General features: G+C 38.7%; 1 protein-coding gene across 1 annotated transcript in view; it reads right to left on the minus strand.

Annotated features, from left to right (window-relative positions):
* The window catches only part of LOC146432375 (neural-cadherin-like), a 60,850-nt gene that overhangs the window by 15,259 nt on the left and 17,616 nt on the right, over positions 1-27,975 (minus strand). The window contains exons 4-23 of the mRNA XM_085071977.1: positions 26,398-26,602; positions 24,600-24,711; positions 23,152-23,401; positions 20,266-20,408; positions 17,737-17,909; positions 16,559-16,727; positions 15,590-15,760; positions 14,888-15,060; positions 13,681-13,848; positions 13,234-13,483; positions 13,009-13,136; positions 11,965-12,151; positions 11,095-11,238; positions 9,666-9,949; positions 7,542-9,156; positions 6,381-6,474; positions 5,036-5,220; positions 4,593-4,822; positions 1,442-1,713; positions 420-634 (exon numbers count right to left, since the gene is read on the minus strand). Coding sequence (XP_084928103.1) covers positions 420-634; positions 1,442-1,713; positions 4,593-4,822; positions 5,036-5,220; positions 6,381-6,474; positions 7,542-9,156; positions 9,666-9,949; positions 11,095-11,238; positions 11,965-12,151; positions 13,009-13,136; positions 13,234-13,483; positions 13,681-13,848; positions 14,888-15,060; positions 15,590-15,760; positions 16,559-16,727; positions 17,737-17,909; positions 20,266-20,408; positions 23,152-23,401; positions 24,600-24,711; positions 26,398-26,602 — 5,168 coding nt within the window. The remainder of the gene's footprint in view (positions 1-419; positions 635-1,441; positions 1,714-4,592; positions 4,823-5,035; positions 5,221-6,380; positions 6,475-7,541; positions 9,157-9,665; positions 9,950-11,094; positions 11,239-11,964; positions 12,152-13,008; positions 13,137-13,233; positions 13,484-13,680; positions 13,849-14,887; positions 15,061-15,589; positions 15,761-16,558; positions 16,728-17,736; positions 17,910-20,265; positions 20,409-23,151; positions 23,402-24,599; positions 24,712-26,397; positions 26,603-27,975) is intronic.

Genomic DNA, 27,975 nt, shown 5'->3' on the forward strand with positions numbered 1-27,975 from the left:
TTTCTTTTCTCACCAAACTGGATAAGAATGACATGCAAGTAAGACTGCACTATTCATGTAACACCTATCTTCAAAGTATCTAAATTCTCTACAGTTTTTCTAGGCAGATTTTATATATATATATATATATATATATATATATGTGTATATATATGTATATATATATATATATCTGTCTGGTTTGTATTCCCTTTCATTTCTACAACCCTGTGATGAACCTAAAGCCATAGGTGCAGGATACAAAAATAGACACCAAAGGAGAAAGAGTAGTTAGGAAATGCTTCAAAATATTTTCAAACCAGAAAATAAGTTACCTTATTAAATGGAAAGACAGAATTCATAGTCTAATTATTACACTGGTCACAAACAATCCATTCCCAAGAGAAATTTAATTTTTCCACACAGTTTTGCAGAAGTACCTATTGCAATGAAGTTTTCTGTACTCCCAGGTTCTGGATTTGATAAAGGACCACTATATAGTAAAAGTCCATCTGGAACCACAGTAATAAACTCTAGAGAGAGTGAGCTTTCAAAACAAGGTCTGATGGGACGAAACCATGCATAACCATTTCCATGGAAACTGTGCTTAGTCTGCTGGCAGTCTGGTCCATGAAAGGAAGCAGGACAAAGACATCTGAAAGACCATAAGCAAAAGAAATAGTCAGAACTCCCCAATGTTGAACTTTTTTTATGTTTTATATGCAGCAAATGAAGCATTTAAATCACAATTAAAAATCAGTGAAACAAAGATTTTAGCACAATCTCAGGGGTGTTTGGCAATTATTAAAATACTCTAAGAGTATAAAGTATTTTTATTCTCTATATTAACTCACTAAAAATGTATTTTTGAGGCCAAGTTTTTGAGAACAATGAACTTTTTCCCTAAATAACTAACACAGAACACCAAACATCAATTTATTACAGAGTAAACTCAGGGAGGTTAATTCCTAGCTGGAATTAATTTCACTAAGGGAATACTGCTGCACGCCAGGTGATGCTATAATAAAGCAAGTTTACTATCTAATGCTTTTTAGGCTCCTTATTACCCATTGTTTGAACTACATTTCACTCCTACATCCCTGCTGCTACCACTGGTATTCACTTTTATTATTACTCTCCTAGAAGAGAGAAAAAAAACAGGGCACACATGCCTTCATACTGAATTAGGTGCTCTTAAAAATGATGTGTTAATTATACCACTGTGTGTTCCCCAGGGTTTTCTTTGTTAGTCATGCACTTTTTGGGACCACAGCCCCGTTAAGGGTCATCAGGAAAGTCCCTGTTGCCATTAGGTTTACACCCCTGTGCTCTTGTGGGGGGTTTTTGTTTCTCTTTCAGTCAGAAGTAAATTTCTGATTCTTTTAGACTGCTCCATTGTAAGCACCACTTGACACTTTCGAAACAGAAGGAACAAGCCGATGGGCAAGCCAAGTTTGCTCACCTGTAGCCGTTCAAAGTGTCGATACAAATGCCCCCGTTGAGACAGGGGCTCCGAGGGTAGGAGGAGCAGGGCTGGTGCAGCCGCTGGCGGGCGGAGCAGCTGCAGATGGCGTGGGTGGTGGTGCTGAGCGACACGAAGGACACGCTGCCCGTGTCCATTACCGTGGGGATGTCGCTCACACTCAGGTGGTTCGTGCAGCCCTCGCTGCAGTTGGCACTCCTGCACTCGTCAACATCGATCTGGGAGATGTTCAGTTGTAGAGCTGACTGGATCTGAGGGAAAGGACAGTTCATCACATCACTGCTCTCACCCCAATACAAGCTTTTCCTTCAATTCTGAACAATCTAAGCCATGAGAGACTTAATGTAGTGCTTTAGTTTCTTGAGCATTATGTAGTAACATCCCCAATGATACAGGCAAGCAAAATAATTTGAAAAGCTCAAGAAACATTTAATAAAAAAATTACAGTAGCGACATTTCCTAAAAACTTCATCATTGACAAGACTGACTGCGAGCATGCTGAAGCTGTGCTGGTCTTGTAACATTATTTCCAAGGCCCAAAGCTCTGACAGCAGTGACACTCCACCTTCTGAGCTGCAGCATCTGCATCACAGCTCCCTGCAGCCCAACAGCAACAGGCGTGTTTCAGCTCAAGCCAGGATAAACCCTTCCTCAGCAGCAACACCCAGATATTATTTCTAACATCCTCTCACACAAAAGGATACAGACAAAGGAAAATGCAGAGATGAGCTGTTTTCAATAATCATGTCCACAGACAGTGAGCTGACAAGACAACTCTGTAGCACCTCAGATTCAGTCTAATGATTTGTGCTCCATACATTTACATTTAATGTCAAACTGTCCAGAACAAAACACAGGCAGTTCACTGTACTGGATATTTATTCTATGCTACATTAATCTTTGCTAGTTCATTGCTTTTATTATTAGTTGGGGTGGCACCTGAAAGCCCAACTACCTGAATAAAAAGAGCCTCACTGTAAACACAGGTCTGGTAATGTAGGAATAGTGACTGCAGTTCACAACTTCCAATCCAAATGGAGCAAGGAAGCACTGGCAGAGAGGGAGGGAAGAGAGCTGCTCACAGCATGAGGCAAGAACAGGACTGCCATTAGTCCTGGCTTTTTGTTCTTCAGCCTACACACCAGACTGTTATCACAAAATTTGTTCCTTTCACCTGTTTGGGGATTTTGCACAGGTGTCTGTTATAAAGCTTCAGAATTTGATCTGTATTTGATGACTCAAATACACTGAAGTGATGTGTACTTAGTGCCCAAACCTGAGTGTGAAAGACCTCACTCCTCTCACAGTGGTACACGAATGGATAAGGCATACAAATGTAAAGCTATTAACACTGGAGCTCTATGTATTTAATATGCATTTTTTTTCCCCAAATGGTAGAATGTATGGCAAATATCTTAATAGTAAGCCTTGAAAAGATAAAGTAAATAAATAAAGTGTTTCTACTTTTTTCTCACTTGTGCAGTCATCTCAGTTCACCACTGTAAGAACTTTGACCTTTGTAATCCACTGTCTGTATATTCTCAAATATCATAACATGCACTGATGCCAATGTCCCCAAAGGCAAAGTATACTTTATAATGCATCCTGTCAATGCAGTTCTATGTCTGCTGCCCACATTTAGCACCATTAGTGGAGAGTCTGTAATGTATATTTAGACATCTATGTAATACTGTTATAGAAAAACTATATATAAACATGCTTGGCTCCTTTAAAGTATTAGGATGGATTATTTTTCTGCTAAATAAAAATCACTGTTGTAAAACTAAATCCCCAGGAGGCAATGCAAACATATTATTTATATAGCAATTCAATGAATAATTCCAGTGCTAATTACATATTTTCTGTATTTATAGTTGTACATGTACAAAAACTACTGGAGAATTCTCCAGCTATGATTGGTTTTCTGTAAACTATTGGTGATTACTCACTAGAGCTATTCATTAAATATTGAAAGGTGGTATATAATTAATAAAAACATATTTTTTCATTAAAATATGTGAAGCAATCCCCTTGTTACCACTTTGATGAATTCACATGTCACATATTGTGGCAGAGAATATTTGAAATCTATGCCATTTTCTGTATTATTGTTGCAGTAATTCAATAAATATGCAAAAGAAGCAGTCGTTACCCTTCATGAATACTCTCTGTCTCTGGCATTTCCTACCTGGTCACTCTGAAGAGTCTCATAATCCACACAGCCATTTAAGATGCACCAAATGTGGTAAGTTAAGACAGCCCTGTTTGGTTCCCAGACTTGGGCAGACTCTGCCATTTTCACACAAATGGAAAATGCTGATTTCTCTCTGGGAAAATCCTCCATATGGTTTATCGTGTGTTGAACCCAAACATGGCCAGGGCAAGTGAAAAGCTGAGCAGTGTCACTTTGCCCTTGTGCAGGGTGACAGAAAAATCCAGGTGAGGTGGAGCCAGACTGTGTCTGTGTAACTGAGTTAAGGGCATGCAGGACCTGCTAAGAGAGCAGTTAGGGAACACCAGGAAGGGAAGGAAAACATCTTCCATCCAAAAACTAATTTCCCCTTATAATAGTAAAAGAAGCTGGGGAAGGGTGTCACTTTGTATTTGAAGCTGTCCTTTGGTGAGAGAAATGCAATCACAGGATTGGTTGTCTCCATGTCACCTATCTGTTGTTCCTCTAACCTGCATATTCCTTCCAGCAGGACTTTTTCTATGAAGTGTCACCACTTTGTACTGTAGAATTTCTGTCAGGGTGGCATCAAGCCTCCACTCTAAGAGTCTAAACACAAGCTGATGATGTGGGGATTTGGGGATTACACAACGAAACACTGACTGGAGAAAACACAGGCATCTGCCCCATGACAGCAGTGGAGAACCATTTTTCTGCATCTCTCCAGTGGTTGTATTCATTGAACCAGAACTTAGTACAACCATACAATACCAGTATGTATGGGACTAAAAAGAAGGGAGAAAGCTTGAGTAAAAACTTTCTTGGCAAGTGTTTTTGTCCTGAGTGAAGCAATAAAACCTTTATCTGTAGATGCAGAATATTTTTCCACTGAGGTTTGGGGTGCAAACCCTGCAAACTCAGCGTTTGGCTGAATTTCACAGATAAGCCCAGAGAACAAACCTCAGTTTTAAACACTGCCACCTCCGCATGCAGCTTCTCAGGTCTGTAATAGGTCAAGCCAGCACGGACTGCAAATCTCACATCTGTCTGCTTCCCATCCCTGCTCATCACACTGAAGACAATGACATCACTCAGCTTAGCAGGTAGCAGTTTTGCAAGGAACTCCTTGAACTCGCCATGTTTTGTTTTGCCATGTTCATCTCTCCTTATGAACTCCTCTGCTGTGACATCTGCGTAGGGGATTCAGAAATAGATAAACGTGAAATACTGGGAGCTCACAGGTTAATTTCTCAATTTCTTTCTTATTTAACAATAAGGAAACATACCAGAAAGTGCCCTACAGTGATAAGCTAGTCAATTATTAATAAAATAATACCTTCACCACATAAACATTCAGTTAGAGAAGCAGCTGATCTAAACTCTCACCAGCAAGTAAAACCAACCTGAGAGACGCACAGTGGCTGAGTTTTGTATGGCTTCATTTTCCAGGTCTTTGACATGGATTTGTACTGTAGATATAACATCAGGACAAACTCCATCAGAAACTCTGACTCTTAAGTTGTATATTCCCTGAGGAGTGTTATCCACCATCAGCAAAGACCCAGTCCTCTGATTTAATCTGAAAGATCTAGACAGAAACCTTCAATTAGGAAATCTTAACAAATCCAAGTTGAGGACTTGCTTTATTCATAACATGATTCAGAAGGTCTTAAATGTTGAACTATGAAGGTTATAGGACCAACAACCTCAGAAAGGCACCTGAGCCACCTTAACTCAGAAATGACAATCTGCAGGTCTCATAAAAAGATGTTGCTGCCACTCAGCCTCTCCCAAATTTGAACAAAAGCAGTGTGCATTTGAAGCACGTGGCTCAGCACAGTCATCATGGACAAGTCTCTGAGGTCAGCAATAGGAAGTGACAAACCCACAAAGATCATTCCAGATTCTCACATCTCTATCTGGAACAGGACAATTCTGTATAAAATCTCTGACAGCATCTTCATTTGACACCTCAAAGGCCCTGTAATTAGCAATTATGGAAATATTCCATGACCATTACTACAGAACAGTAACCTCTTGACATGGAAACAGGCCCAGGGGCTGCTGATGGACAGAAAGTCAGGCTTTAATTCTGGGCTACATAAAGCTTTTAAAGTTTTAGTCACAGCATTGATCAAAATTCATATTCACTTTCACATCCATTTTTTCCCTTTCAAACAGCATATAGTTATGCCATAAACCATCTCACTTTATAATATGAACAAATAATGTCTAAGTGGGAATTAAGTGTCCAATTCAACATTTCAATTAACAGAAAAAGCTCTACTAATCTGAGTCATGGTTTTCGCATGCAATTGTAAATTTAGCCATCAAAGGAGAGCACCAAATTCCCTTCCACTTTTGATGAAATTACTCCATTCTGTGCTTTTAAATTCAGGATTTGTATTCCATCAACCCTAACATCTGAGAGCAAGCATTAGAAACTCTGCCTATTTTTAAACTGGAGTTTACAGAATGCACATTTCTAAGTAAATTAACTATGACATCTGACTAAAAATCAACATCATGGTGAGATCCTGCATTGTCTCGGAAAAAATATTTCATGCATTAACTTCTTAATACCTAGTAACCCAAGTGAAAAAGAAAAAGAGCATTCAGAAGGTACATTCCTTAATACACTCAATAACCCTGGCTTTGTACACATCCTGAACACAGAGAAATACATGGTGAGCAAAATAATTACAGAAGCATAAATATTACTCATTTTGACAGAAATACAATCCTCACTTGAGCAGTTTTCCTTCAGAGAGAAATGTTTTATTGTCCCAGTCGTCTTGATCTGGTGCAAACACTTCCCCAAGCACTGTTGTTGACCATTTTCCTGTTGAGATAAATTATAATAAATCTGCATTTAATTTTTGCTTTTCAGTGCACTTTCTATTCTGTCACAGTCATTACTGCATTTATTATTTTCAGATTCCTGCTCAATTTAGTGATGGTTATGATCCAAGATTCTCAAAACAATGCATAGCCTGTCATATGATTTCTGCCAGTTCTGGCAATTTGAGTACACTAGGGATGTCACATGAAAGAAGAAAAGCTGAAAACAGCACAAAACAATACCAGAATAATACATAAATACAACTCTCTATAAATCACTCAAAAAAAAAAAAATTAAAAATCACCATAACAGGAGTTAGTTTCAAGTATTTCATTGCTACTGTATTATTTTAAACAGCACACAAGTGGAACCCAGCAGAAGGAGATCATCTTGTGGGGTAGAGCTGAGAGAGAAGAACATGACGGAGAAAAGGAAAAAGGCAAGAAGACACCAAACTGAGCCAGTTCTTGCTGATTTTTTCAGGCCCTTGTGGGCTGGCACGGAAGTGGGACATCCAATCCACTCTCCTAAAACAGCAAGGGGAGCAAGTCCAGGGAAAGAGACTTTTGAATTCCACAGTCAAGGTTCAGCAACATGGGAGATTTTTAAGGTTCAAATCTGGAGCTAAGCCACCCTAGATGCTTCATTCTCTCATTTCCACAATATGATCTGGTCACATCTTTTTCTGATTTAGGCATACCAAATTCAGAAAATGTAACTGCTAAATACCTTCTGTAGATTAACGTATAGGTGAAAACTCATGAATGGAAAATAGATTTTATTGGTTTATAAAAATACTGCTTTTTCTGCAAATTCAATATATACTTGTTTGCAGCTAACAGGTTTTGTGGCAGATAATCTTTTACACACTAAGGTCTGAGTTTTACAAATATATTTCACTTATTCCACTTTATTTAGTAGTCTACAAAACTGGAGCTGCAGTTTTGAAGTATGTAAACAACGAAATAGATTAACAGACTGTAAGAGAGAAATTATGTGTAAAACTCTGCTATATTCATGGATCTGATATAATATATAGAATCTGATAACATCCAGCTAGCACTTACCTTTGTAACTGTACACATAGACCTCCTTGTGGCCAGACTCATGGCAGTTGTCATTCTCATCACCAATTGTTATAGTAAGGGTGTTTGTGGAGCTCATGGCTGGAATCCCACTATCTGTTATAACTATTGGCAGGTGAAACACCTTCTGCTTTTCTCTATCAAATGACCTCAAAGCTGTTATAGTTGCTGTGTTATTTCTGTTGTCGGTAAGAGAAAAATCCAAAGAGTTCTGATAATCTGGTGGCAATGAAAAAGTAAAGGGTGGCCCATTTTCTTCACTGTCTGGATCAAAAGCATGTAGCAGCTTTGATGTATGGTTCATATGCACTATTTCAGGCTTCAGTGTATTTTCCCACACTACAGGCATGTATGGTGCCTCAAACCTTGGTCCATTGTCATTAATATCAAGCAAGTTAATCAGAACTGTAACGCTTCCAGTGCGGGCAGGTGTCCCCTGATCTGCAGCTTGTACAATTAAAGTGTATTTTTGAATGGCTTCACGATCCAGTGCATTTGCCACAACCACATGACCAAACTGGTCAATGACAAACTGTCTCATAGGATCTGAATCTGACTTTATAGAATAGATGATCTTCCCATTCAAATCAGAGTCCTTGTCTGTAGCTCTCACTGTGGTTACTGTAGTACCTACAGGCACGTCTTCAAATAAAGGGTTTGTCTGAATAAACTGAGAAAGGAAAGCTGGGCTGTGGTCATTGGAGTCTTCAACTTCAATCAGGCACACTGCAACACTAGAAAAATCCAAATCTTCCACAGTAATAGTAAGATTAAACTGTCTTTCACGGGCATTCTCAAAATCCAACTTCTTTTTCAGTCTAACAGTGCCACATTGCCATTCTTTGTCATTCTCAATATAAAACTTCTGATCTGGGTCTCCCCCGATGATACTGAACATTAAGTCTGCATTTTCCCCAATGTCTGCATCCGTAGCACACACTTGCAGGACTTCTGAGTCAATGGCACTGTTCTCAGGAATTGCTGCCTGCCACAACTTCTTTGTGAACTTAGGAACGTTATCATTGATGTCTGCAATCCAGACAGTGGCAGTGCCAGTTCCTGTTAGCCCTCCCCCATCTCTTGCTTCAACAGTAAGAAAATAACTTTCTGTCCTTTCCCTGTCTAGCATCCCCCCTGCCACGTGGATGGTACCAGTACTGGGATTGATATTAAACATGTCAGTACCAAACTCGTTCTTCACATTCTCTGTTATCCTGTAAGTCAGGACAGCATTAAGACCAACATTTGGATCATCACGATCGACTGCAGCCATTTCCATGACTAAGGTGTCTGCAGGAGAGTTTTCAAAGACATTCCCGTTGCAGTCATCAGGCATGCAGGTGAACATGGGTGCATTGTCATTGATATCCCACACATTGATAATCACATCAGCAAAGCCTGTAAGTCCTCCTCCACCTTCATCAGTAGCCAACACAATAAATCTCCACAGTGCTCTCTCCTCCCGGTCCAGCCTCTTGTGTGAGTAAATGCTGCCGGTTTTCTCATCTATTGTGAAAATATCAGCTGCACCATACCCATGCAAGGAGTATCTCAGATCTCCTCCATCCACACCACTGTCAGGATCACTTGCCATAACCTACAAGTTTTGAAAAAAAAACAACATAGAAAGTAGAACATATGCAGTGGTTGCATCACATCCTATTTGCTGCTCCAGCCTAAAGGAGTCCAAGCAAAAGCACATGACATGGTATTAACATGTGCATACCAGGGAATAGCATACCCAGGGACAATTCAGAGCAGGCAAACACACATTTTTAATAATGTTAACAATTTTAGTATTAAAATAATATTATATTTTCATATTCATACAGGTACTTTAAATATTATATTCTCATAGCTACTTTACATTGCCAGTTATTTGCATTTCAGGATCAACAAATGATCCATCCTGTTTATCCCACTTACTATCCCTGTCTTTTTTTTTTTCTCCACCAAAGTCCCTTTCTTCTCTTCCAATGACAAAAAAACTTAGTAAAACTAAACTTCACTAATATATAAGTACTGAGCTGTTTTTAACATAATTGTACCACAGCAACCAGTGCTCTTCCATTGAAATATTGTAATTTCTGAAAATGCATACACTACCTGAAGTACAAAGACTGGTAACGCATCCAGTTCCTCAATGATACTTCCATAGTATTCGTTGATAGAGAAAATTGGAGCCTCATCATTTTTATTCATGATGTTGATGATGATAACTGCATAATCCTCCCATTTCCCATCAGAGGCCAACAAGTGGATCTCATACATTTTTGTTTCTTCATAGTCCAGTGGTTGAGCAATGAAAATAGCTCCTGTTTCTGGATCTACATCTAGCACTCCTCCCGTGTTTCCAGCTGTGATCTGATACCGTAATTTAGCATTTGTTCCTGTCAATTACCAACAAGGTCAGAAAACACACACTTCTTGAAGTAGACTGATGCATGGGATATTGAGATGAAGTACAAATCATACAATAAGTGATTAGGGGCATTATTTTTATTTTATTACTTTTGCGGTCTTTTAAAACATGCAGCTATGTCAGATTACTCATCAGCATTTTCAGTTCTGGTGCATCCAACTGTAGTTTCTCTACAAAATATGTCTTTACAATGAAGTAATAATTCTGCTTTTATTGTATTAAGAGGGTAGAAATGGAGTGCCATATATCCATCACAGCAAGTCCCCTGTCCAGCACTACAGAGTAGATTTACAGGCAGTGTAAGTATGAGACTAAAAGTTCCTTGACTAAGTAAACCCTTCTGCAGTACATCTTCACCACACTGGCCTCAGCCTCCTACATGTGGGCGAGGAATCCAATGCAGTCAGGATTTACTTGCACTTCACAAATACTCTGAGAAAAGAGTCCTTTGGAACTTGTGCAACAACAAAAAGGTAGTGTTTCACCATACAGTGAAGCTGAATTAGTAGTGCTCCATGGTCAAAAGCTGGAAGCATGCACTGATCCCTCTTTCTTTTATGAGCACTGGTTATGTACTTACTTTTTACATGATGTGTGGCTGAATTTCTGGCTGATTTGTGGATAAAACAATATAGCTAAACAATATAGCTAAAACAATAAACAATATAGCTAAAACTCGTCATACGCATTTAGGAAGTCTAGATTCAAATTTAAAAAAAAAAGCCACCACCCCAAATCAAAACAACTATACTGTCCATAGAGAAAGAAAACAAATCTCTTTGAAATCAAGTCTGACTCATTCAAGTTAACCAGGACATTTTTATTGGCACCCATTTGTAAGAAAATTATCTGATCTATAAAAATTTGTATCTGCGGGCACAGAAATTATCTCCTATCATCCCACATTAATGTATGTCCCCTGAAATAAGAGATTGTGCCTCACAGCTCCATCATGAACTAATGTTCATGCCTGATCAGCTCACACTTAAAGAAGTTTTAAAACCTAGAGACAAAAAGACATTTCCCTTTCTACCACCACCAAATACGTCCTGCTGTGCTGAGATCAACTCCTTAATATTTTAGACACAGCTGTGGGAGATTCCAAGGCCTTACCTTCATCCTCATCATTAGCACTGACTGTCAGGATGGTGGATCCCACATCCTGGTCCTCATCCACGTTCACCTCGTAGACACTCTGGGCAAAGACGGGCTGGTTGTCGTTCACATCGCTGATGGAAATTCGCACATAGGCTGTGTCTGCAGAGACAAGGAGCAGGAGATGCAAATACCCAGCTGTGCCACTTCTGTCAGCTGCAATCCCTTAACCTGTCTGCCTGCACATTAAATGAAGACAAATATGCAGACAATACAGAAACAAACCCTTAGGGTTGTGGACCATATATACGCCAACATTACTCAAAAGCACTTGGGTATCAAACGAATGTCACATCCAATTTGTTTAAACAGATAATACATGAATAATTGATGCCTAATATGGCAGTTGTACAGCGTTTAGTCATAACTTTTCATCCTGAAGCCACAAAATTTTAAGTCTTTATTTAGGCAGAGTGATCAATTGAGAAAAGGATTTTCTATCTCAAATATTCCTGCTTCATAATTACTTTTGACTGAATACAGTACCATATGCAGTGCTTTGAGAAATACTTCCACTGCCCAAAGATTTGCATCCTACAGATAATAGGCACATCTTTGCTCTAAACTCTGAATATGAAGGCCTAGAGTGTTTTTTTTAGTTTCAGAACAAAAAAGTTTGCTTGATTATAATGTAAAATTTATCTTTCAGCTCTGACACAACTGTTGCACAGATAAATAGTAAAAAAAGCCACCACAAAACCAAAACAGACACTCTTTCACAAGATGTGAAAAAAAATGGAAATTACCATTTAATCTTGTATTTCAGAGCTTCTGTTTTCAGACACAATCCAGGTAATATCACACTTACCACAGTCATCAGTCTCTTACCAGAGTTTGGCTTCCCATGCTTTCCAGGCCGAGCTGATTCAGACCCATCCACTGATTTGACTTCCAGAAGGTAGGAGCCCTTCTCCTCCCTGTCAAACACTGAGGCAGTGTATATGGAGCCTGTCTGGGAGTCTAAGTGAAAAGAGGTGTAGTCTCTGCCACTGTCATGTAACAGGGAGTAAGTTATCTACAGGATTAGAAAAAAATTGTTAATATATACTTTCCTTTTGTTGAATAGTTCACAACTAAACTAGTACTTAAAGAGAGGAAGAACAGTTCTGTGTCTGAGTACTTGATCAGGGCCAAGGAAGCTGGGTAAAACTGCAGCTTGAGCAATCTGGTCTAAAGCCAATTAACTTCCTTGACTGCTGATCTGTAAAGGAAATAAATTTGTCTAGTCAGCTCCTGCTTTCACTAGCACACATTTGTACAGTGCTTGTGCTGCAGCACTCCAACTCAGCTAAACATCCCAAGCACTAATACAACAGCCATAGGTGAGCTGCACTGGAACCTGCTCAGTATCACAGAGCATGTTCTAGTCTCTATTATATACATGTTTTTGTGACTTGACTTCAGCTTGCACTCTTGTTCTAAGGATATATCAACTTCCAATTTTTTTTTTTTTTTTAAATCAGCAAGGAATGCATTCACTTTGGGTTTTTGTCATATTTTGTAAGGACTCAGTGATTTCCAACTCATAGAAAGTTCTAACAGAGCTTTTCTTCCATTAATTTATCCAATCTCATTTTAGGTCTATGCAGAACTTTCCAAACCAGAGAATTCTACAGCAAGTATTTCATCTAAGCTACAGGTAGGTTGTGTAAATATTTCCTCTTTGTTTTCTGCCTCACACCTACTAGTTTTAGTTGCATTTTGCACATGGCAACACAGAGAAGTATGTAATTAACTACTTTATTTCATTCTACATTTCCCTGCTAGTCATCCCTTTTCTAGGTTGAAGATTTCCAGACTATTTAGCCCTTGCTCAAACAGAAGTTATTCCACACCTTTCGCCAGGGGAGATGAAGGTTCCCACCTTCTTACCTCACCATGCTGACCAAGGTCGAGGTCGGTGGCAGACACCTGAGTGACAAATGTCCCCACATCAGCTCCCTCTGTCACTGAGGCTTCATAAATGGATGAAGTGAAGAATGGGACATTGTCATTGACATCTAGAACATCAAAAAGAGCACACACATAGAAAACTATAAAACTTTAAAGGAGAGTAGTGCAGGATAATACTGTGATACAAGTGAATGGCTCACACACCTGTGACATTAATATAGACTGTGGTGAATGCTGCCAGAGGAACTGCAGCCACATTCTGTGCTCGGACCCGCAGCAGAAAGCTCTTTGTTGTTTCATAATCCAGTGGCTCAGCTACCAGGATTGAAGCAGAGCCATCATGTCTGTTTGGAGTCAGGTAGAAACGAACTGGCATGTTGGTCTCAGGAACAAGCCCCTCTTCCAGGTTGTAAGTGACACGGGGATCTCCAAGGGGAGAGGTTGCTTTGATTGTCTGCACAGTTCAAACAGTGGGTGTAATCAACACTTCTGTACGTACAGCAACATTCCTAAAAGCTTTTGTGTACTCACTCTCCAAGATATTCAGCTACAAAACACAAAACTCTCAAACTCTTACATTTAACCAAATAAACAATGTTCAGTTACTCTACAGCCTGAGAGCTATAGAAAACAAGTCTGTCCCAACCTTACCAAAATTGAGGTATCTCGTGTAGTATTCTCTGGAATAACAACTTCATAGCTGTCTCTTTCCCACTGGGGAGGCTGGTTTTTTGCACTGGTTACAGTTACAGCAAGTTCAACTTTACTGCTCCTATTGCCTCCATCTGTAGCAGTAATCTCTCGAATTATGGATGACTTCTGAACAGTAAGAAAGCTTTCATTACAGAAGGTTTTGATCAGGCGTCCAAAACAAATACATAAAGACACACTTAAAAAAAAACCTACACAGAAGAAAACTATCTGCAGCTGAACTCAAAATATGAAATAGGTGTGAATTTTATTTAAATAGGTGTGAATAGAAAATTCTATTTGCTTTACTGAAGATTGCTGGCAAATTTTGCTATTTGTCTAAATAAACCTAAGCAAATGTCACACAAAATTTAAAACCAAACAGAACCAAAAACCTCCACTTTGTGGAGTCCCTAAGTTCTTAAGCTTACCTGTGAACAATTCTTGTTTTTAGGTCTATAGAGTTGACTCATTTAAAAAAAAATTAAACAGATACACCTTCAGCAAACTTTTGTGTGTCAGCTACTTAGAAGTTAAGTGACAGCATTAAAAGTACCTATTTAAAGACTGACGTCTACAACAATATTTTCATTTTGAAACAAATTACTTTAAAACCTGGAAACATCAAACTGCTTGTGTCAGTATTTATAAATAGCTGGAACTGATAAATTTTAGATAACTACATGCATTTAGATAACAACATGAATTATACTTTCACTTTCCTGAGGGACAGCTATGTTTAATCCACCACAACTAACATATATCAAGTTGGGAATCTCTATCAGGAGTGAAATTTCACACTTTTTCCCATTCAAGTTTGTGTCTTGACTCATTGCCTGTTAACAAAGTGGAGTCCTAGGCTTGGGTTCTTGCTCCCCTGCCTATGGCCTCAGGCCTCCAGCCCTTGGAATTAGCATGCCAAAGCCAGGGAAATGGGAAGAGCAAGTCTCAGGGGCAGTGCTGTAGCTGCTGCTTCCCAGCTGAAAGCAGGGCTTGCTCATATGCAATTCACAGTCGATGAACCCACCGGCTAAAAGCCTTAGACTCATGTTTAATTTAAACAGACATATTGATCCTTTAACCTGAGGGGGTTACCCAAACTCATGACCTCAGTCCCTCCCAGGATATACTGAAATAGTCAGCTTAAAAGAGAAAGTAAGCACCATACCTGAGATATGGGCTGATTCACAAACACCCAGCCTGTAGTAGGATTAATTTGTAAATAATTTGGTTCATCATTTGCTATGGAATATGTAATGGCAGCATTTGAGCTGTAGTCATCATCACGGGCTGCAACACGCAGGAAGCTGGTCCCAACTCTTGTGTCCTCTCTAAGGAAATCTAATGCAAGGAAAGGATATTTCAAATTGATCATTAATTCTCTAAAGCACCATGGACATCTTAGCAAGTCATGAAGAAATAACTGCCATACATTATTACTTCAGTATAACTTTCTCTTCCTTCGAACAATGGCCACACACGCTGAGTACTTTAAAGAGCTGCTGTCACTCCAGGGCTCTAGATCACATCTGAACTTCATATTATCCTGTTCATAACCTGGAGTTCTTATTTCTTATAAGATACTTCTTTCAAATGTATTTTAAATAAGAAAATAATTGCTCTGTATGAATGACGTGGCTATTGTTTCAAGGAACTTTCCCATGAAGCAGGCCTATGAGCCAAGGCTGTACTTGTTACATCACACAACACAGAATAACAGCTCTGCAATTAAATAAGCTAAGTGCATCTCTGGCTGCGCCACAGTTTATCACATATTCTACTGCCAGGAAAGGCAAAAACCCAAAAATCTGAGACATGGGGTACGCTCACACTCAGGGCACTGAAACTCTATCCAATGACTCTCAATTACATTCATAGTGGGTGTTTTCAAATCTGGGGTCATTGTCATTTTGGTCCAGGATGACAATATTGATCTGACATATTCCAATGAGTGGCTCCGCTGCCTGATCTGTCGCTGTCACAGTGATGGGATATTCCCTCTGTTTTTCTCGATCAAATACCTGAACAGTTGTCAGAACTCCTGAAAACAAATTAAATATCAAAGGGTTAAAATTCTGTGCATTTGGCAACATTCTACATACAGATGTTTGGTTTTTTTTTTTTTGGTCAATACATTGAGATACAATGCAATAGTTCAAGTACACCTATAACATGAACTCCAGGTTCAAGGATCCAACCCTGATGTTTAACAATTTCAACAGCTGATACTGTACTGCTCAGGCAGATTCAAACTTCAGTTACACTTGCATCTATGCACAACAGGAATTCGACTCAGAATGGAATTGAAATTTAAGTTTAAAAAATGGAGACAACTACCAAACTAAGAGAATGAGTTTATTAAAAAGTATTTCTTTTGAAGAGCTCTAAGAACAGGGTAAAGCAATGTTTCATGTCTTTTATCCTCCAGAAGTCCAATCTGAACTCAGTTTTGGCCTTCTAAAATTTAGTTCCTTTGCTGTTTGTAAGACTGCTGTCATCTGGGTAAATCATTTATGTACCACTAGCAATGTTGCAAGATAATGTGCACTTAAAATATGTTTGTTTGGTTTTTAAAAATCCAGTTCCAAAACCACATAAGTTACTTCACATGTAAGTTACTTTACATTTCAGGGAAAGCATCAATTTTTAGTTCAGTACTGGACATGTATGAAACTTAGTTTCATGGAATACTTGCTCATGCAGTTCATACAGCTGATATTGGGTCTGCTGTCAAAATACTAAATTAAAAACATGAAGTCTGATTTTATCTAAGCCTTTTTTCCATCAGAGTTACAAGGTGGTTTCTCTATGCCATTATCAGCTCTGACATTTGCTTTACCTGTGTCAGGATGAATACTAAATGCTGGTAGGACACCATCTCTGTGCATCAAGCCATATTTCACTATACCATTGGCTCCTTCATCAGCATCAGTGGCTTCAACCTGCAGAACAACAGTCCCTGCAGGCTGGTTTTCCAAGACAGAAGCATGTTCCCGATAATATTGGCACTAAGAGAGGGGAGGAAAAAAAAGAAAGAAAAGTTTTGAAAGAGAGAAAAATCAATTCCTTACCTTACTATTTGATTTAAATATATACTAGCAGGAGAGAAAAAGAGAGAATTATTTAGCTAGACTTTCATTTCCATGCTCTGCTGTTAAAGCTTTATCTCTACCATGATTAATTTACGGATTTCTCTTGTTATTTTGTGGTTATACAAACCACACACTATATGAGGCCACTGAGCATTTCCAAATAATGAAAATATTTGGAGAAAAAGTTAAAGTTGCTTCCAGATGCAAATATTTTTCTATATTAGCAAAGGTCTAATAAAAAAGAGGGCATATACTTGCCCAAACCACAGAATTGCTTTGATCAAAAAGCAATTTCTACACAAAGTAACTTCATCAAGGAGAGGTTACTGAAAATTTCCAAGACTGACATAAATAGGTGCTGACTTTTCAAAATATTCAACCTTGCCCATCAACATCTGAACTATCAGGATCACACTTGAAATTTTTAGATAACAGATCTTTAACATGGATTAATATTCTGAAACCAAATTCAAGCACTTATTTTTTGCAGTACTTCACTGTTTAGGCTAAAACACTCATTCTTCTCTCTTTTATTAGTTACAGACATACAATGATCAAAGGAAGCCTATGTAATTTAGAGAGGTATTTTGAAACAAGCCCACTGCATAGATAGCTATCCCTATGGATTCCTGCTCGCCTATGTCACATGGGATCTCCAAAAGGGAGTCACTTGGCCTCAGCCTCTGAAATGCCAGAGATGAGGAGTGGTTCAGGGAACAGACAGAAGCTCACAGGAGCTGTTCTGCCACAAGAGCAGAACAAAGCCTGATAGCCTGAGGGATGGAAAAGAAGGAGAAAACAGGACTCAAAGAGAGAGGGAAGTAGAGCACCTCTTGAACAGCTCATCTGCTGCACATCTGCTGTGACAAGTGTTAAAACATTTATCACACAGTCCAATACCACTGAGAGAGGCTCATACACTTACCTTCTGAAAAACAGGTTTGTTATTGTTGACATCATCAATTTTCACAACAACCTGGGCTGTACTTGTGAGAGGATGGGGCCCTCCAGAGGCGTTATCATCAGTAGCTGTGACATTCAGAACATATTCTGTCCCCTGCAGCTTAGGAAATGGGCTTGAACGAAGTCTAACCAGCCCTGTAAAAGCAACAGGTTGTGGGGTTCTGGTGCATTAACCCATTACCATTATTCTTCTCACTAGTAAGCATGACAACAAAGCATTCTGGCTTACCTGTTCACCAATAAACCATGAGGCTGCTGCAGTTTAATTTAACGATCATGTTTTTACTGCAGTCCCACATTAAAACAAAATTAAGACATCACAACAGGTTTGTCTGCAGGTATGTCTACAGAGCAAACTGAGACAACAGCCACAACTCAGCTGACCTGCACATAATAGCTTTCATCAATCTGCTGCAGGAAAAAAAAGCTGCAGGTGCCATGGACAGCTCAGCTGAAACTACTTCAAGTTTACCTTCCTGCAGCACAGCCACAGCAGCGCTGAGCTAGAGAGGCACGGTCTCAGAGACCTCTGTTCTGCTACTCTCAGAATCCCCAGAGGAGACACCCTGCTGGGTGGGACACAAAGGCACTGGCAGAAAAGAGATGTGCTACAAAAGCAAAAGAGACCACAGCTGTCTGAGATCCTGCAGAAAGGGGCTGCCATTCTTTTGCTCCACCATCCATCCATCCATCCATCCAATCTGTTATTCATCAGGAATAATCACAATCGTCATTACAATAGAATATTTTCTCTGCATCAATGTCACTCAATTTGACTGCAAAAGTATTGTTTTAGCTGCAGCACTTATCTTTCAGACTTCTCCACTTTACTTCCACATTTCAGCTACAAGAGGGTACAGACATCTGACATCATTCCTGAAAAGAAACTGCTGCAAGCTACTGTATAAACCTTTACTGGTTTATCCATCAAAAAAAGCCTAAAAGTGTTTTGGAAAAAAATGTTAATGTTTCTAAAATTAAGTTTCAAAGACTATAAAATTAATTGGCAAGAAAGTATAAATACACCTATACATGATTTTCTGTATTAAAACTGTGGAGTTAATCCTAAGAGAAGCTATCAATCAAACATTAAGATGCTTTGAGAAAAAAAATCTGTTTCTTACAAAAAAGATTTTCAGAAGTGACAGATATATTAATGCTGTGGCAGTTAGACACTTTCAAAACCACTGTTGCTCTTCAGGTGCCATTGCATCTGTAGAAATTTAACTCTTGGAACTTGCAACTCTATTTTTAAGTCAGAAAGGAAATATAGGAGCTCATAATAAATTCAGGGTCACAATTCAACACTTACAAGTTACCTGCAGACCATATTTTTGGGAACATTTCAGAATCTAACATTAATATTGCAAAACCATGATTGCATTGAAATTAAAATTTCATGTTAAGTGAACTCGATGAAATAAAGTGAAGGAATAACTAAGGGCAGCTTACTCCCTATATATTCAATGCTTCTGTTTTGAAAAATCTAAGTTCAGATTTTGATTGCAGTTCAAAATACAAAGTAGTTTAACCAAAGTTAATTAAGTACCTTCAATCCTTCAATGGGATTTCCATTTGTTTGCCTGTTTCAATCTCAAAACATCCTCTTCTGTTTTTTCAACCGATCAACAGCAAATAAATCCTGTTAATTTAAAGGGATATGCCAACCTACTCAGAGGTTGGTGTTTGTGCACTTATTTATTTTTTTCAAATGAGGACACTAATGTGGTGAGAATCTTTTTTTTCTTTTCATGTTTTGAAAACATGTGACTATTGAACTTAAAAAGAGGTAAAAATTTGCCTTTCAGAACAAATGCCTTAAACTGCAAATTATTCTCCATCTTTTTTTCTCATGCATGCACTTTTCTTGGCTAAATACCACTGGTCATGTGAATGACTTTAGCATTAAATGAAAAATTTACTTCTTTAGTTCAGATTTTATATACTTTTGCCTTCACTGAAATAAAATAGTGGTAGTCTCATTCCACCTTCAAACACATCATTTTGTGTCGGTACAAAATTTTAGTTCAGCCAGGAGATATTTGCTCTCACCAGCATAATCAAGAAATTGACACAAGCATGGGGTGGGAAAAGCTTCATTTTAAAAAAAGAGATGTCCAGTTTCTTATATTAAATGCTATTCAGATACTTGTCTGACATTTTGGAATGTCACACTGTTATCAATAATAACATTCTCTATTAAGTTAGTGTCTCTTAATCTACCTATTATCTATAATAACACTCTCTATTAAAGTTACTGACTGAAAGCAAACACCGAACAGGTAAGAGAGGTCAATTATACACTGATTTTAGGAAATGATACCATTTTTTAATATTTTAAGAGAGTATATGCATTCTTTCCCTGCATTTTTTAAAATTAAGCTTTGAAGATAGCATACACTATTCAGTTTTATAATAAGACCAAACTCAATGAGCATGACAACAGAATCAACACTATGTCTGCAGCATCCAAGAGCTGATCCATAATTACCTTTCTTAGGGTCGATAACAAAGTTTCCTTTCTGATTCCCAGACAGAATGTCGTATGTCACACCATCTCCATCAGGATCAACAGCATTAACTGTAGCAATCAGAGTGTTTGGGCCTGCATCTTCAGAAACAAAACTCCTGTAGCTGTTAAAAAAGCCCAACAGCACAATTGTGAATTCAAACAGGTTATAATATACTGAGAACTAAGCTATACAACACATACTAACTACCTGTTCAAAGGGCACTCCAGAGATTTGTAATTTACTAATACAATTACACTGATAACATGCTTCTTTGTTAAGCAGTGAAATGACAGGACTGATGCTTTATCCAGCCATCCATTTTTCTGTTGTTACCCCCAAAGATTTCCACTGCAAACTTCCAGTAGCATCACAGCTTTGAAGCTTTGCTGTGCAACAAGAGTCGTGCTAAATGCAAAATTCACTTTGGTTTGTTTTTTTTTATTTAAAAAAATGAGCTTCATGATTCACAGACTCCAAGCAAACATTTGCTAAGGTAAAGCAGTTCTCCTAGAGCAGTTTCTGACACAAGCCCTCAAAAGGCTTTCAGTGCAGTCTCTGCCCCAGCAGGACTAAGATGAGAGTGAGATGTGGAGGATATGTGCATAATGTCAGTTTTACAAAAATCTCTGCTCAAGGCCAGACACATCACTGACATTGTAAGCTCTTAAGAGGCATTATCAGCCTAAGCTTAATGCTCTCTGGAGTAGAAAAGCCCCCTGCTTTAGCAAAGTCCCAAATATTTATTATTTTATGGGACTGGATTGAGCGTGGGTCAGACTAAGCATCCCCCAGGCCTGTCCACAGTAGATATCCCAAAGCTCAGCCATAAGAATGAACTGCAGCTGGCTGTATCCAACACAACACAGATGCACCACGGGGTTAGAGTGCTTATGGACACACTGGCCATATGCTGAGAAGAGCAAAAAATTTAAAGGAAAAGAAAATGGATGCACAGAAAACCTTTCCCTTTGCTTTTGTTGTCAAGATGTGTGTTTTCAATGAAACCTTCACAGCTTCTTTTCTTCCCCCAATTTTATATGCAATGTAGTAAGAGAAGTAAATTATTCTGGTTTAGCTCAGTCACAACCCTCAAGACACTGTCTTAACTCTGCATCTGGAAAGCAAATGAACAGTAATTCTGATAATTTTCTACATGAAATACAGGGAGAGAGGAGTTCAGAAGAGATCTCTTAAAAAAGGGAAAGTAAAAACTGACAACATGAAACAGAGTGGTAGCCTTAAGCATTTCATAACTGAGATAAAGAATAGCTGTGATGAAAGAAAGCTCTTGGCAAGGAATCATGAGTTTATACTGGACTGTAAATCTGTTTAAACAAAGGGCTAGAAGGACAACATCATCATCATCCAGACTTGCATTAGACTGCCACAGAGCACAGTATTAACTGCAAACAGTCTCTCAACAGGCCCCAATTTACACATGTTCACAATTATTCTATTTCATGGAAAATTTCAACTAAATTCTGTCTGAAATTTAGCTCTGGGTCCAAGATTTTTTTGTAATAGGAAAGACAAGGCAAAATCGAAGTCTAGTTAACCAAAAACTGGAGATAATTTGTATTCCAAGAGATTAATTCAGTTCCAATGCCAATCTACACATGCATATAACAGTAGCTCCCCTGGTATTGCACAGAGAACAGAAAAGCTTCTTGTGAAAGTTCGGTAATTAAAAATAATATTAATTTTAATCATATTCCTCAGTAAACTTTAAGTACAAGAGCTGGCAGGGATTTTTTTAAACTATGTTTTCTGTTTCCAATTGGTTAGAGATGTTTACAGCATCTTAAACAGAATCACTCACTTCTGATTAAAATATTAGGAACAGATGTAGATAAATATTCAATGTCTCTGAATAATAAAAAAAATAAATTAAAAACAAGCATTGGCGGAGGAGTGAGAAACCTAACCTGGTTTAGTATTTGAAAATATAGAGATCCAACAATAAATTACAAAAGATCAAATTTTGCAAGCCATATCTCTTAAACAATGTTTAGAAAAGAAAGGAAGGCACAAGATTTTGAAGCCAGAGGTTATCTTCACATAAAAAAAGGGCTGTCAGAAGGCTTTGATGTTTTGTTCAGCTAAACCCCAAGCTTAGCATCACCAAAATCTTTGCCTCAGTTTTGTTCTGAGCAACTTCTACTTTTAAGAGTAGAAGGCAGATGCAGAAGCTGACTGGAAATTCCATTACCAAGCCTTTAACATCAATGCAAGTTCATAGTACTTCTGGCATTGTTTCAGATTCTTTGAGTCCCAGCTATGGAAGAAAAGTGCTTACAAGAGCTTTAGAGGAAAAAAAAATACATACAGTTTGTAGGGCATAGGACTAAGTGAAATTAAGTGAACTCTATTTACTGCCATTTATGCTGTGGCTTTTATAATTCAGCTGTCATTTAGGATTGCGTCATCTAAGCATTTTTCTTTGACAACTATAGACCAGGGATGCAGATTGCTAACTCTGTATTTAAATTGCCTAATTAAAAGGCAAAATTCCCCTGTGTCTGTGGATGAGGGCTGATGGCAATACTCTGTTGCGCATTTTTTCTACCCGATTTCCATTGGTGGTGGAAGGCTATTCCTGAACTGTATAATCTGAAATTACTGCTCCATATCTTTGAGTACATACCAGAAAAAATATAAGTGAAAGATCAATGAAAAGAGATTTTCTATATACTACCTTTTTATTTTTACTGAGAGTCTCAGAATCAAAATATCACCCCAGATTTGTCAGTCCAGCTCTCAGCTCTGATTGAACCAAAGCCACTTACCATCCTGTGATCAGGCTTTCAACCAAAATACAAAAAGCAACAGTAAAAGATAACAGAGTCTGAAGAACATGTATTTACATTGTCTGAGAAAACTCAGGTGCTTCATCATTCACATTTGAGAGATGGATCCTAACAGTTGCTGTGCCAGTCTTGGGCTCTTCCCCTTGATCTACAGCCATAATGATGAACTCATAAAGATGGTTAGGTCGTTCATAGTCCAGCCGTGTTGCTGGAAAAATACTGCCATGAGAAGTGATGGTGAAGTCTTGGCTCAGTGTGTAATACAGCAGTTGGGCATTCTCTTTTGAATCACAGTCAGTGGCTGTCACTATTAGAAAAGAAGAGAAAAACATGGGGTAGATCAAAGTTAGTGAATTAGAATGTTAAGTGCATTTACTATGACTGTAGCGGGACCTGCCTTGGCACATGGTGCTTGAAATCATTCAGAAAACTGTGCTGTCCCCTGTGCTTTTTAGTGAACTAACCCTGACTCAAAACCAAGTAATTTTTAAAAAACCAACCGAAAGTGAAGTCCCTGGGAGAATTTAGACACTAGTTATTGACTTTGCTCGATTTAAAGAGTTCTGTACTATCAAGAATATATTTCCACACAGAGAAGTATATTCTCATGTCCACCTGACCTATACTGCTGACTTAAAATCACTCAGATCACACCCTGTGCAATTAAAGATGGAATATTTACATATATTATTCAATCGATGCACATTATGTGTCTGTCAGGTCCTATCCATAACCAATAAAAATCTATGCTAAAAGCAGAGTTACCAGAACAGAAACTGAAAAACTACCATTAGCACAGGATAAATCGCTAAGTAGAACAGTAGGAGGTTATAAAATCCTATTTACTGGGGAAAAGCAATTTTCCTGCAGTTTAATTTCCTTTTCCCTCTCCAGATTTAGAGAAAGTTTATGTAAGGGTTAAAGACTAATATAAGGCCCTTGTACAACTGCTTAATTGACATAAATTTGTTTTATTGCTACACTTTACAGAGCACCACCACTTGAAGCTCTTGGTCTCACTTGGAAGAAGCAATGTCTTCCTGTAAAACATCCAAACAAAACCTCATATAGAACAGTTAAACTGGATAAAAGGCTTATAATGCAAGAGAGCAGAATTCCCACAGCAGGCCACACCTGACTCTCAGAGACACTGTGGCTCTGAGCTGAGGTGTCCATAACTTCTGATCCAGGATCACACTCTTCCTTCAAGAAATGTAGCAAGAGTGCTACTATGAGCCTCCTGCTATAATACCAGCCACAACAAAGTTCTGTTACTTCAAAATCACACAAAGAAAATCTGTTTCCTTTGCCTTCCTTTCCCCCAGAATTGTTTGGGCTGTGGCAGTAGTAAATAACTCTGACATGATTCTACAAGGTGCCATTTACCTTCAGAGAGCTGCAACTACCCATGCTGGGACAGGTAATTTTGCTTTCTGAACTGAATTCTAACTAATGCAAGGGAGAAAAATACACTGAACATAATAAATGGTTTCAGGAGCACTAACCTTGGAGAAGTGCAGTTGTCATAGGAACAGTTTCAGGAACACCGACTTTGCTGTAAATCGACTGATGAAATTCGGGGGCACAATCATTCACATCTGTGATTACAACCAAAACCTTAATGGAGAAGAGGGGAATGTTAAACAGCAAAGTGAATCAAGGGAATGACTTCATTGCTCTGGAAATATAGTGTGGAAGAATTTCCCAAAAACATCCTTGACATCTTCAGCATCTATAGGATAAGACATTTTTCTCAGATTGCTCTTTTTCTGCTGAATGCCATTGAAATATTACATTCCAAGACACTAAGAATTGCCAAATCCCTGACCCTGCAGCAATGTTTTCCACTCACCCTTCATCTCCATTGATTATTCCTTATTACTAATTTAAAGGAAAACAGACCATCTGCTTGCCAAGCACCCTTTTTCCATTATCTTATCTTACAACACTTCTGTGATTTGCAACACTAAAAACTCTACTGCCAAGCATATTATATTTTAGCAGTATAAATCTCCAAGACCAAGCTCTGAATTCAATTACAGCAGCACAAATCAGATATAAGTGGAACTGATCCCCAGGGAAGTGGTCACAGCCCCAAGCCTGACAGAGCTCCAGGAGTGTTTGCACAATGCTCTCAGGCAAAGGGTGGGATTGTTGGGGTGTCTGTGCAGGGATAGGAGTTGGACACAATCCTTGTGGATCCATTACAGCTCAGGATATTCTGTGATTCTGGTAAAGCAGAATCACCGACAAAATTTTGCTTCTAACATCTTAATGAATGCTTTCTTATTCCTGTGTGAAGTATAAATCCACAGCTGCATAGCTTACACTCCCAACAGGAGTGTCTAAATGAGCCTTTATGGTGGCTCCTCCTGCTGCACTTCCTGCAGGTGGTTGAGGCATTCTGCATTACACAGCAACAGGCAGAGGTGTTACATCGAGCTTTATAGAGCAGATATGCATGAAACAGAGATGCTCTCTCAACTGTTGAGGTTTCATCAGTGTAAAGCAGGTACAAGTTAAACTACATCTAGGCTAAATGTATTCATAAAATCACCTCACAATCCTCTTCTGAGTCATATTTTACCATTCTCCATCTTGTGGTACATAAAAGGGTCAACAGAAACTATCAGGTGGTGTACTACAGCCAGTGTTTGTTACATTGACATACTGCTTCCCTGTCTCCCTGTGTCCTCACACTTGATCCCAATAATTCTGTCTCCTGCTCCCTATCTTATTTCCTGCAGTAGGAACAAACTCACATGGCATACTTTTCCTATATCAGTGAATCTCTGAATTCAAATAACTGTAATGGCTATATTTAGAAATATTATTGCTGTCAAACAGCTTTCTAAAATACCATGAACCATCATCTTTTAATATCAGTGAATTTTTATTACTTTCTTGTTTTACGAGTTCACTTTGTGCTCTTTATACAAAACAGATAGTTCTTTGTTCTGCCTTTGTTTTAGAGTGGAATAATCTCAAATGTACATCAGACTTGATGAAGGAAGAGTAAGACAAAACCTCGTGTCTGGCTTAGCCACATCCATTTCTATGTCTTACCAGATAAGGCTTGGGATCTATGAGGGGAGACATATTGATGCCTTTAGAGAATCTACAAAAGTGAAGTCCAAGAATACCTAAACCAGTCCTCAACATCTCCCCATAGGCAGAAAGACTTTTAAAATGGACAGCTGAATAGCCAGCATGGGGAAATGAGAGCTCCTGGTGAATCTGTACAGAATTCAAAAGGATGAAGGAAATGGAAATGCACACAGGCTGCCAAAGGGCAACACCTACCTCAGCAGCACTACTGAACTGCTCCTCATCCTCCTCTGCTCTGACCAAAAGAAGATACTGGTGGGAGTCACTTTCGTAATCCACACTCCGAGTTAGACTGATCTCTCCTGTTGCCCGATCAATACTGAACAGACCCCCAGGATTAGTGAGCAAACTGTAGCTCAGGGATTTCTTTTGATATGACACAGCAGTGACTGTAAGAAAGCTGCATTAAAGAAAATAAAAAGAGAGGACTCAAGGACATAATACAACATTCTGAAAAATATGACAAAAGCGATGCATATCAGAAATGATGGTGCAACCCTGCAGGTCTGCTCAGAGGTATCCTCAATGCAGCCAGTGACAGCTGTATCTAAACACCAAATTCAAGCATTTTGTTACACAGTGGTTCTATCACCTTGGGCTTAAACAGATAAAGACAGGATTCTTGGAAGCAAAACACAGTAAGGATTAAAAATGCAGGAACAGAGGATTTAATTTTTGCTGCAGCTGAATTTGCCTACTTCAACTTCCTTCTATGGCAGTGATAGTTTTCAGGCAGGAAACTAAAAGATAAAGCAAGATGAAAAAGATTTGTTTTAATAACAGCACAGTAGGTCTGCTGCAGTCATAAGATCCTAAAATTCCAACAGATAACTGCAAAAGGATAAAAGGCAGGCCCTAACAGCAGTGTGTGCTACAGCTTACACGGGACATATATTTTTAGCTCATCTAGCACTATCTTTTTTCCACTGAAGTCCAATGTGTTTAAAGCCTTCAAGTGGAAACACCCACAGTAAGAAGTAAAAGAAGAAATTCAAAACTAAGTATTTTTAAAGAATTTAAACCAAAATACTAATTCCTCAATTGTCTCTTGCCTTAACGTGCATGTTTTTAAGAAGAATTCCATCTCCCAGGAGAACACACCAACATGTATGGTCCTGTGACACTTACAGTCGAAAAACAGAAACTCATTTTGTGCAAACTCCTTTTTCCCCTCTTGTGTTTCTGTGCTGCTGTCCTCTCATTTTCCTCAGGTGCACTACTGAACCAATGGACAACATTGCTGTAGGTCATTATCTCCCTTTAATTTCCTCCTGTATTTTCCTATGACGAGGTCTCACATGCAGTTTCAGCCAGTGCACAACTGCATTCCTGCCAAGAGGAATTATCTTGTCCTCCATCTATCTCCCTGCCCTGGATGCATGTTCAAGCCACCTCTTCTCTCCTGTCAGCACTGAAAATCTCAAGGCCACGCTGGGAGCACATTTAACAACCCAACTGAAAACTTTTTTTGCCTCTTTTGTCTTCGTATCTCCTCGGCTCAGCCTGCCCCATGGAGCTGTAGCTTATTGGCATTACAGGCAGACCAAAGGAAGAGAAAGGTTTAAATGCTCCTCTGCTCAGCAGCAGCCTTAAATCAGGCTCTAACTGGGAAATCCTAAACCCAAAAATCCAGTGCATGACAGCAACTCTGTTCTCCTGCATACTTGGGTAATTGGTCCAATTTAAATATGAGAACTTTAGCATTTTAAATGGATTTTCATGGCTATTTTTTGGCCAACATACTACAGAAACAGCTCTCACACTTTCATGGTG

Source organism: Lichenostomus cassidix, chromosome 11 (assembly GCF_008360975.1).
Source record: "Lichenostomus cassidix isolate B80296 chromosome 11, HeHo_3.0, whole genome shotgun sequence".
In the NCBI taxonomy this organism is placed as follows: Eukaryota; Metazoa; Chordata; class Aves; order Passeriformes; family Meliphagidae; genus Lichenostomus; species Lichenostomus cassidix.